We start from the raw sequence: 11,849 nt of genomic DNA on the forward strand, positions 1-11,849 counted from the left end.
CCTTGCTTTAACTTCCATTTCCGGGCGAACCCCCCTTCCAGGGCACAGAGACCCCCTTGAACGTTCATTTCGGGGCATCGGGACCCCCTTGTGCCCCTTCCCCAGCCCCGATAACCCCTGCACCCCCTTATCTGGAGCCTGGAACCCCTTGAACCCCTATTCCCGGGCACGGAAAACGCCCTGAACCCAAATTTCTGGGCACCAGGACTTCCCGAAACCCCATTTCTGGACACTGGAACTCTCCTGAATCTCAATTTTCAGGCATCCTGGAAGGGAACCCCCCTGAACCCCATTTTCTGGGCATCCCGTTATCTGGCACCGGGCCCCCTGAACCTGCATTCCTGTGAACAGAGACCCCCTTCCCAGCCAGGCCATGACCTGGGACCAGGAGCCCCCGAACCCCGATTCGCAGGAAGGGTCTCCCTCTGAACCCCATTTCCCCGGCACTCCCGGAACCGCAATTTTCGGGTGCCAGGACCCCCTAAACCTTCATTCCCCGGCAGGGGCACCCCACATAACCCCTTTTTGGGTCCTGTGACACCCCTCAATCCCTTTCCCCAGCATCGAGACCCCTCTGTACCCCCTTACCTGGCACCGAGAGCCCCCTGTACCCCCATTCCCGAGCACGTGGACCCCCTTGAGCGCCCATTTCCGCCCACCCCGACCCACCTGTACCCCCCTCGGCAGTACCGGGACCCCCCAAACCCCATTTCTGGTCACTGGCGCCCCGGGAAAAGCCATTTCGAGCACCTAAACCCCCTCGAACCCCAAATTCCGGGAAGGAAATTTCCCCTGAAGCCGCATTCTGCGGCATGGAAATCCCCTGAAACCCAATTTTTTAGCACTGCGACCCCCCTGTTCCCCTAATCCGGGACTGGGATCCCCGCGCACTCCCGTCAATCCTCTGGGACCCCCTGCACCCCCATTCCCGGCGATCCCGCCCTTCCCAGACCCCAGTCCCCCCCTTTTCCTCGGCTTTTGCACCCCCAGATTTCCCAAATTTCTGCGTCCCCCCAGTTCTCCATTCCCGGCGCTTCCTGGAAGGGGTTCCAGGGGTCCCAGAGGGTCCCCCGGGGTCTCAGCGAGGATCCAGTGGGATCCAGATGAATTCCCTGGAATTCCCCTTTTCCCCTCCCCTTTTCCCCTCCCCCCGCGCTCCTCGGGCACTTTCGCTTTCGCGTCTCTCCAGCGGCGCCACAGCCGCGATCGGGGACGGCTGCGATGGCTCCAGCGCTGGGGCTGGGGGTGCTCTGGGGGCTCCTGGGGCTCCTGGGGAACCCGGGGAGCGCGACCAAAGGTGAGTGGGACCCCCCGAAACCGGGACCCCCCTGAACCGCAATTCCCGGGCACCGGGACCTTACGGAACTTCCATTTCTGGGCACAGGGAACCCCCTAAACCTCCATTGCCGGGCAGGGGAACGCCTCTGAACCCCCATTTTGGGTCCTCAACCCCCTGAACCCCCCCATTTTGGGGCCTGTGACCCCCCTCAATCCCCTTCCTCGGCACCGAGACCCCCCTGTATCCCCATTTCTGGGCAGGAAAACCCCCCTGAACCTCCATTCCCGGGTACCGGAACCCCCCTGAACCCCCATTTTCGGTCCTGTGACCCACCTCAATACCGTCCCTAGCATCAGGACCCCTCTGTACCCCCTCATCTGGCACCAGGACCCCCCTGAACCCCCATTTTCGGTCACCGGTTCCCCCGGAACTCCCATTTTTTGGGCACCTAAAACCCCTGGAACCCCGAATTCCGGGAAGGAAACTCCCCCTGAACCTGCATTTCCCGGCACAGGAACCCCCTGAATCCCAATTTTTGGGCACTGGGACCCCCCTGGGCCCCCCTAATTCCCCGAGGCGCTTCCTGGAAGGGGTTCCAGGGGTCCCCCGGGGTCCCAGGGGGTCTCAGCGAGGATCCAGCGGGATCCAGATGAATTCCCTGGAATTCCCCTTTTCCCCGTCTCGCTTTCGCCTCTCCCAAGCTGCATCCCCGGGATCCGCCCGCCTGTCCCAACCCGAGACCCCCCTTTCCTGTGATCCAGGTACCCCCTGAACCCCCATTCCTGCCTTTCCCAGCTCCCAGACCCCACTGCCCTCAACAGCGGGGACTCCTGGGCCCCTTTGGTGGGCACAGGGACCCCCTGGATCCCCCATCCCGCCTCTCGGGTTCTTTCCTTGAACTTCCATTTCCAGGCGAACCCCCCTTCAGGGCACAGAGACCCCCTGTGAACGTTCATTTCGGGGCATCGGGATTCCCCTTACCCCCTTCCCCAGCCCCGATAAACCCTGCACCCCCTTATCTGGAGCCTGGAATCCCCTGAACCCCCATTCATGGGCACGGAAACCTCCCGAACCTCAATTTCTGGGCACCAGGAACCACTGCATCCCCTTATCCGGTACTGGGACCCCTTGAATCTCAATTTCCTGGGCACTGGAACCCCCCTGAACATCAATTTTTCAGTCACCAGGACCTCTTGAACCCCGGAACCCGGGAAGGAAACCCCCCTGAACCCCATTTCTTGTGCACCAAGACCCCAGTGCATCCCCTTATGCAGCACTGGGACCCCCTGCACCCCCGTTCCTCTGCACCCAGACCCCCGTGCACCCCCATATCCAGGACGGAAACCCTCCCAAACCCTCCATTCTCAGGCACAGAACCCCACCCTGCACCCCCTTATCCATCACGGGGATCCCCCTGCACCCCCTAATCCAGCCCCAATGCCTCCCCCGCACCCCCTTTCTCGGCCCTCCCCCTCCCAGACACCCCAGCCCCCGCTTTTCCTTCACCCGGGCACCCCCTGAACTCCACTCCTGCCTTCCCCAGCCCCCACCCATCACCTTCCTCAACACCGGGGATCTGCCCGTGCACCCCCTTTCCTGGGCACAGGGACCCCCTGCACCCCACATTGCCCTCATCCCCCTTGCCTTGACCTGGAACCCCCTGAACCTCCGTCCCTGGGCATGGGGACCCCCCTGCACCCCCTAATCCAGGACTGGGACCCCCTTCTGGATCCCCTTCACGTGTTCTGGGACCTCCCGCACCGCTGCCCGGCCCTCCCGCCCTTCCCAGACCACAGACCCGTTCTTTTCCTTCCCCTTTGCACCACCAGATTTCCCAAATTTCCGCGTCCCCCAGTTCTCCCCTCCGGGCGCTTTCTTAAGGGGGTCCCAGGGGTTCCCAGGTGGTTCTCCGAGAGCTCCAGGGCGGTCGCAGCGGGATCCAGAGGGATCCAGAGGGATTCTCTGCAATTCCCCCGTCCCCTCCCCCCGCCCCGCCCTCCTCGGTCCCGTTCTCTTCCGCGTCCCAACCTGTGAGACCGGGATCTGCCCGGCGACCGGTGACGTCACTGACAGATCGGAATGCCATTGGCGGGTAGGAAATACTGGCGCCTATGGCGGGGCAGGAGGCGGCTCTGGGGGCGGGGACAGGTGTGTGGGGCGGGGTCAGGTCTGTGGGCGGGCCCGCAGCGGAGCAGCGCCATGGCTGCAGCGCTGGGTCTGGGGCTGCTCCTGGGGCTCCTGGGGCACCCGGGGGGCGCGACCAAAGGTGAGTGGGAACCCCGAAACCGGGAACCCCCTGAACTTCCATTTCCGGGCACCGGGACCCTCCTTAACTTCTGTTACCGGGGCTACTGGGCCCGGGAACCCCCTCCATAGCCCCATTTTGGGTCCTGTGACCTCTCTCAATCCCCTTCCCCAGCACCGGGATCCCCCTGCACCCCCTTATCTGGCACTGGGACCCACCGGATCTCCCATTCCGGGAATTCAGGATCCCTTTGAACCCCGAATGTCGGCACGAGACCCCGCCTGAAACCCCATTCTTGGACAGAGGGACACCCCTGAATCTCCAGTCCCAAGCACCGGGACCCCCCTGCCCTCTTTTCGGGCATCCTGGTTTTCCCAGACCCCAGACCACCCCTTTTCCTAGAACTTTGGATCCCCCAGATCTCCCAACTTTCTCTGTCCCCTCAGTTTTCTACTTCCGCCGCTTCCCGAAACGGGGTCCCAGAGCGTCCTGGGGGTCCCGGGATGGGTCACACTCGGGTCCAGATGGATCCAGATGAACTCCCTGGGATTCCCCCTTTCCCCCGCCCCCTCCCCCCACGTTCCCTCGGTCTCTTTCTCTTTCGCGTCTCCCAAGCTGCGCCCCAGGATCCGCCCGCCTCTCCCAGCCCCAGACCCCCCTTTCCGTGACCCAGGGACCCCCTGGAGCCCCATCCCTGCCTTTCCCAGCTCCCAGACCCCACTGCCCTCAACACCGGGGATCCCTGGACCTGCCCTGTACCCCCTTCCCCAGCCCCGATAAACCCTGCACCCCATTATCTGAAGCATGTAACACCCTGAACCCGCATTCTGGGGCTCAGAAACCGCCCTGAACCCCAATTTGTTGTCACCAGGACCCCCTGAACCTCAATTTTCAGGCATCAGGACCCCTTGAACACGAGAACCCCCTGAAACCCATTTCCTGGGCACTGGGACCCCACTGCATCCTGTTACCTGGCACCAGGACCCCCTACACCCCCATGCCGCTGCACCACGACCCCTCGAGCCCCCCATTCCTGTGAACAGAGACGCCCATCACCCATTTCACAGCTCCGGATCCCAGCCAGGCCATTATCTGGCACCAGGATGCCCCTGAACCCCGATTCTCAGGAAGGGACTCTCCCTGAACCCCCATTTCCTGGTCATCAGCACTCCTGGAACCCCAATTTTCGGGCACCGGGACCCCCTAACCCTCCATTCCCGGGCAGGGGCACCCCACATAACCCCTTTTTGGGTCCTGTGACCCCCATCAATCCCCTTCCCCAGCATCGAGACCCCCCTGTACCCCCTTATCTGGCACCGGGTCCACCCTGAACCCCCATTCCTGAGCACGGGGACCCCCTTGAGCGCCCAGTTCCAGCCACCCCGACCCCCCTGTACCTCTTTTGCCAGCACCGGGACTCCCCAAACCCCATTCCTGGCCACCGGTGCCCTCGGAACTGCTATTCCTGGCCACCAGAACCCCCTCGAACCTCGAATTCCGGGAAGGAAACTCCCCTTGAACGCACATTCCCTGGCACAGGAACCCCCTGAACCCCAATTTTTGGGCACTGGAGCCCTCCTGCCCTCCCTAATCCGGGACTGGGATCCCCCCGCACCCCCGTCAGTGCTCCGGGACCCCCTGCACCCCCATTCCCGACCATCCCGCCCTTCCCAGACCCCAGTCCCCCCCTTTTCCTGTGCTTTTGCACCCCCAGATCTCCCAAATTTCTGCGTCCCCCCAGTTCTCCATTCCCGGCGCTTCCTGGAAGGGGTTCCAGGGGTCCCAGAGGGTCCCCCGGGGTCTCAGTGAGGATCCAGTGGGATCCAGATGAATTCCCTGGAATTCCCCTTTTCCCCTCCCCCCGCGCTCCTCGGGCACTTTCGCTTTCGCGTCTCTCCAGCGGCGCCACAGCCGCGATCGGGGACGGCTGCGATGGCTCCAGCGCTGGGGCTGGGGGTGCTCTGGGGGCTCCTGGGGCTCCTGGGGAACCCGGGGAGCGCGACCAAAGGTGAGTGGGACCCCCCGAAACCGGGACCCCCCTGAACCGCAATTCCCGGGCACCGGGACCCTGCGGAACTTCCATTTCCGGGCACTGGGAACCCTCTAAACCTCCATTGCCGGGCAGGGGAACGCCTCTGAACCCCCATTTTGGGTCCTCAATCCCCTGAACCCCCATTTTGGGTACTGTGACCCCCCTCAATCACCTTCCTCGGCACCGGGACCCCCCCTGTACCCCCTCATCTGGCACCGAGACCCCCTGAACCCCCATTTCTAGTCAGCAGGACCCCCCTGAACAGCAATTCCTGGGCACAGGGAACATCCTAATCCTCCATTCGTGGGTACCAGGACCCCCCTGAACCCCCATTTTCGGTCCTGTGACCCCCAGCAATACCCTTCTCCTGAACCGGGACCCCCCTGTACACCCGGATCTGGCACCAAGACCCCCCTGAACCCCCATTCCTGAGCACGCGGACCCCCTTGAGCGCCCATTTCCGGTCACCTCGACCCCCCTGTACCCCCTTCGGCAGCACCGGGACCCCCCTGTACCCCCTCATCTGGCACCAGGACCCCCCCCCGAATCCCCATTTTCGGGCACCGGGACCCCCTCGAACCCCGAATTCCGGGAAGGAAACTCCCCCTGAACCCGCATTTCCCGGCACAGGAGCCCCCTGAATCCCAATTTTTGAGCACTGGGCCCCCCCAATTCCCCGAGGCGCTTCCTGGAAGGGGTTCCAGGGGTCCCAGAGGGTCCCAGGGGGTCTCAGCGAGGATCCAGATGAATTCCTTGGAATTCCCCTTTTCCCCCTCTCGCTTTCGCGTCTCCCAAGCTGCGTCCCCGGGATCTGCCCACCTCTCCCAGCCCCAGACCCCCCTTCCCGTGACCCAGAGACCCCCTGGAGCCCCATCCCTGCCTTTCCCAGCCCCCAGACCCCACTGCCCTCAACAGCGGGGATCCTTGGACCCCCTTTGGTGGGCACGGGGACCCCCCTGGGTCCCCCATTCCGCCTCTCCCAGTCTCTTCCCTGAACCTTGAACCCTTTCCAGCTCTCCCAGTTCCATTTTCCAATCTCTGTGTCCCCCCAGTTCTTCACCCCCTGTGTGTCCTGCTGGGGGGGGGTGGTTCTTGGGGGTCTAGGAGTGTCCCAGGGGGAATTCTGGGCCCCGCGATCTCCCTGAATTTCAGTTCTGGGCACTGGGACCCCCCTGCGCCCCCTTATCCAGCACCAATCTCCCCCTGCACCCTTTTTCCCATCCATCCGACTTTCCCCAGTCCCCAGACCCCCCTTTTTCTTGTCCCTGAGACCCCTGGGACCCCCATTCCTGCTTTTCTCAGCCCCCAGCCTCCCCTTTTCTCTTCATCAAGGACCCCCAAAACTCCCATTCCCAGGTCTCCGCACCTTATGATCCCTTCCCTCAGCACTGGGGACCCCTGGACCCCCTTTCCTGGGCACAGGGATCCCCTGGAGCCCCCATCCCACTTTCCCAGTCCCTGCCTCCCCCCCTCCCCTTCCATAACCCTGGAACCCCCCGAGCCCCCATTCCTGGACACCACGACCCCCTGCAAGCCCTTTCCTGTCCATCCCACCTCTCCCACCCTGCACACCCTTTCCTTGGCCCCAGGATCCCCAAACCCCTTCCCAGCTCTCCCAGTTCCCCTTTCATTGTTCCATGATCCCCTCAACCCCCCCCAAATCTCTGTGTCCCCCCAGTTCTCCACTCCCTGCATTACCTGGATGTGGGGGTGTCAGAGCCCAGCCCGGGAATCCCCCAGTACATGTTTATTGGGTACCTGGATGGGATCCCCTTCGTGCGCTACGACAGCGAGCGGGGCCGGGCAGAGCCACTGACGCAGTGGATGAAGGACGGAGTCGAGCCAGAATATTGGGAGGGGCAGACCCAGATTGGTGTGGGGAACCAGCACGTGGGTGCCAGGAGCCTGGAGAACCTGCGGGAGCGGTACAACCAGAGCGGGGGTGAGTGGGGGGATCTGTGGGGCTGAAATGGGATCTATAGGTCTCAGATGTGGATTCACAGGGCTCCAAGAGAGTGAAAATGGGGATCCATTAGGTTGGGATGGGATATCTTGTAATCCATGTGTTGGGATATGAATCTGTGGGGCTGGGATGAGATCCGTGGGGCTGGGTTGGGACTTGAGGGGCTGGGTTGGGATCCATGGGGTTGGGATGTGGATTCGTGGGGCTGGAATGGGAACTGTAGAGCTTGGATGAGGATCTATAGGCTGGGATGTGATCTATAGGTCCCCAATATGGATTCGCAGGACTCCAAGGGGCTGAAATGGGGATCCATTAAGTTGGGATGGGATATTTTGTGATCCACAAGTTGGGATCCGTGGGGCTGGGATGAGATCCGTGGGGCTGGGTTGGGATTCATGGGGCTGGGATAGGGACTGTAGGTCTCAGGTGTGGATTCACAGGGCTCCAGAGGATTGAAATGGGGATCCTTTAGACTGAGATGGGATAGCTTGTGATCCATGGGGCTGGGATGGGATCTGTGGGGCTGGATTGGGATCCATAGGGCTGGGATGGGGATCCATGGGGCTGGAATGGGATCTATAGGTCTCAGGTGTGGACTTACAAGGCTCCAAGTGGGTGAAATGAGAATTCATTAGGTTGGAATGGAATATCTCATGATCCATGGGGTGGGATATGGATCCATGGGGTTGGGATTGAATTTGTGAGACTGGGTTTGGATCCATGGGAGTGGGATATGAATCCATGGGGCTGGGATGGGATCTGTGGGGCTGGAATGGGAACTGAATGGCTGGTATGGGTTCTGCAGGTCTCCAGTTGTGGACTCACAGGGCTCCAAGCGGCTGAAATGGGGATCCATTAGGCTGGGATCGGATATTTTGTGATCTGTGGAGCTGGGTTGGGATCCATGGGGCTGGGATGGGATCTGTAGGTCTCAGGTGTGGACTTACAGGGCTCCAAGTGGGGGAAATGAGAATTCATTAGGTTAGGATGGAATATCTCATGATCCATCAGTTGGGATATGGATCCATGGGGCTGGGATGGGATCTGTGGGTCTCCCTCAGACTCTGGGAGCTCCATAGGGCTGGAATGGGGCTCTGTGGGGCTGGGACACAATTCCATGGATTTCTGTGGGTACAATTCCCCCAGGTCTCCACACATGGTTGCGAGTTTATGGCTGTGAGCTCCTGTCTGATGGGAGCATCGGTGGATCCCAGCGGTACAGCTACGATGGGCGGGATTTCATCTCCTTTGATCTGGAATCCGGGAGATTCATCCCAGCCACCAGCACTGCTGAGATCACCAGGAGGCGCTGGGAACAGGAAGGGGAGGCTGAGAGGAAGACGAATTACCTGAAGCACGTCTGCCCCGAATGGCTCCAGAAATACATCAGATACGGGCAGAAGGAGCTGGAGCGCAAAGGTGGGAGCAGAATTCCTGTGGGGATTTGGAATTTGGGAATGGAAGACTTGGGAACACAGTAATTCCTGTGGGAATTCCATGCGTAGATCTCACTCTCATCCCATTCCTGTAGAAATTCCATGGGTAGATGTCACTCTCATCCCATTCCCATGGAATTCCATGGGTAGATCTCACCCCAATCCCATTCCAGTGGGAATTCCATGTGCAGATCTCACTCTCATCCCATTCCAGTGGGAATTCCAAAGGTAGAACTCACCCCAGTCCCATTCCACTGGGAATTCCATGGATGTCTATCACTGTTATCCCATTCCAGAGCCCCCTGATGTCCACGTGTCCGGAAGAGAGGAACACGGGATGCTGATCCTGTCCTGCCACGTGTACGGATTCTACCCCAACACCATCGCAGTCAGCTGGATGAAGGGGGGTGAAACCTTGGATCAGGAGACGGAGTGGGGCGGGGTCGTTCCCAACAGCGACGGCACCTTCCACACCTGGGCCAGGATCGAGGCGCTGCCGGAGGAGCGGGAGCAGTACCGGTGCAGGGTGGAGCATCCCGGAATGCCGGAGCCCGGGATCTTCGCTTGGGGTGAGGCTGGGAATGTGGGGATTGGGAATTTGGAATTCCCAAATGGGGATTCCCCTCACCCTCCTCACTATCCCGCGTTTCCCAGAGCCAACATCTGGTGGGAATCTCACTGTGGTGGTCGCTGTGTCCGTCATCGCTGCCATCCTCATCCTCATTGCCATCGGATTCGGCGTCTGGAAACACCAATCCGGTAACACACGGGATGGGGGTTGGGAAGGGACACGGATCCACCCAGCACCGTTCTGGGAATCCTGTGCCACTGACGCTGATCCCACTTTGTTTCCACAGGGAGGAGGGACAGGAATGGATACAACCCAGCAGCCGGTGAGTTCCAGTGGTGGATCCAGCTCTGGATCCTCTCTGTGCGGATCCCAGGATGGATCCTGGGGTTAATCCTGGTGTGTGATCCATGCTGGAATCTCATGGATCTTCTCTTTCTGCAGGAAAAGACGTGGGAGCCAATGGCTTGAGCACAGGTATGGAGCAGGATCAGAGTGAGATTCCATAGGGGGATCGGGGAGGGATTCTGGATCAGAGCAGGGTCCAGAGTGGGATCAGGTGGAATTGTAGAGTGGGATTGGGGCTGGATTCTGGAGTGGGATCAGGAGGGATGGATGGAGCAGGGTTGCAGCAGATGCTGAAACAACCATGGCCATGGATTGGGGTGGCATCACGTGGGATTCTGGAGCAGCTCCTGCTCTCTATGGACTCCAGCCAGGTCCATCCTGTGGAATGGGGACAGGGACAGGGTGACACCATGACTCTCTCTCATCCTGGCAGGAATCGCCGCCTGAGCAATCCACGGAGTTGGATCTGGCCCCTTCCCTCTTCCCTGGAAAGCTGAGAGGTGCCAGCAGAGCTCATCCCACTGCTCCCACCCACCCCACAGCTCTTGCTAACAGATCCATTTCCCATTTTCAAATGCTTTAAAGGCAAGAACCACAAATATTCACAATGCTTTGCTTTTGGTGTGAAACTATCCTGCTTTGGGCAATAAATCCTGCTTGGGGCAATAAATCCGGGCAATAAATAATTCCCTCCTCCAGTGTCTGGTAGGTCCTCTCTGGGAGCCAGGAATGGGAATGGGGTCACTGGGACAGATATGGAGACACTAGGAGCAGGGATGGGGACATCAGGAGCTGGGATAGGGGCAGCAGGACCGGGATGGGAACACCAGGAGCAGGATGGGGACTTGCCAGCCACACCCGGCTCCATCTCCTGGGATTCATTTCCCACTCCATGTCCCATGTCTGAGGTGTCCCCAGGAGGGTTTGGCTGCATCGGGTTCCTGGAGTGGGATGGGGGGAGGGGTCAGGCCAGGCCTTGTTGTCCCCAGAGGTCCTTGAGTGTCCCAAAATCAGGGCTCAGGATCTCAGAGAGGTTCCCTGGCCATGACCACGGCCATGACACGAGCATGAGATGGCTGTAAGAATGACAATGCATGACACAACCCTGAGATGACCATGTCTATGGGATGACCATGACTGTGACCAAGGCCATGACACAACTGCAACCCTGACCATGAGATGATTTGGACCAAGAGATGACTGTGGGTTGGCCATGGCACAACTGTGGCCTTGAGGTGACCCTGACGTGGTCGTGGCCATGAAGTGACAATGACATGATCATGAGATGACCATTACAGTGAGATACCCTGAGCATAAGATGATGGTGATCAGCAAATGACCATGACCATGTGATGGCCATGAGATGACTGTGATCATGAGATGACCACAACCATGACCCAAACATAGCCCAGAGATGACCATGACAAGATTGTGGCAAATGAGTTGAACATGAGATGATCATAAAATGACCATGACAATGCAATGACCATGACCGTGACCATGACATGACCATGATCATGGGATGGTCATTACAAAAAGATGACCATGAGCATGTGATTATTCTGACCAAGAGATGGCCATTAGATTATCACAAGACACCATGGCCATGTGTGTTTGTGAGGTGACGGTGAGCTTACCATTACAGTGAGATAACCATGAGCTTAAGATGATGGTCATCAGGAAATGACCATCACCCTGAGGTGGACATGAGATGACCATGACCATGAGCTGATTGCGACCAAGACATGACCGCAATGCAACCATGGCCATGTGGTGATCAAGGCCATGAGATCGCTGTGACTCTGATCTTAATGCAACCACAACCATGAAATGATCAAGATCATGACAAGATTCTGACCATGAGTTGACCAAGAGATAACCATGACCATGACAGAACCACAGATGTAAGATGACCATGATTTGATTGTGGTTATGAGCTGGCCATGAGGTAACAATGAGATGACCATGACCGTGACTC

At 59.5% G+C, this 11,849-nt stretch overlaps 1 protein-coding gene across 2 annotated transcripts; it reads left to right on the forward strand.

Annotated features, from left to right (window-relative positions):
• Nucleotides 1-3,419: 3,419 nt before the first annotated feature.
• On the forward strand, nt 3,420-10,569 carry LOC102073507 (class I histocompatibility antigen, F10 alpha chain-like). Of its 2 annotated transcripts, XM_074529925.1 has the most exons (9): nt 3,457-3,545; nt 5,425-5,532; nt 7,235-7,498; nt 8,666-8,938; nt 9,252-9,524; nt 9,610-9,714; nt 9,813-9,848; nt 9,968-10,000; nt 10,305-10,569. In XM_074529925.1, the coding sequence occupies exons 1-9, from the start codon at nt 3,479-3,481 to the stop codon at nt 10,316-10,318; spliced, it is 1,173 nt and encodes a 390-aa protein (XP_074386026.1). In that variant the 5' UTR covers nt 3,457-3,478; the 3' UTR covers nt 10,319-10,569. The 2 variants fall into 2 exon arrangements, with proteins under 2 accessions (XP_074386027.1, XP_074386026.1); XM_074529926.1 differs by lacking the exon at nt 5,425-5,532 and having other exon boundaries at nt 3,420-3,545.
• The last annotated feature ends 1,280 nt before the right edge of the window (nt 10,570-11,849 follow it).

The sequence above is a fragment of the Zonotrichia albicollis genome, chromosome 31 (assembly GCF_047830755.1).
Source record: "Zonotrichia albicollis isolate bZonAlb1 chromosome 31, bZonAlb1.hap1, whole genome shotgun sequence".
Taxonomy (NCBI): Eukaryota; Metazoa; Chordata; class Aves; order Passeriformes; family Passerellidae; genus Zonotrichia; species Zonotrichia albicollis.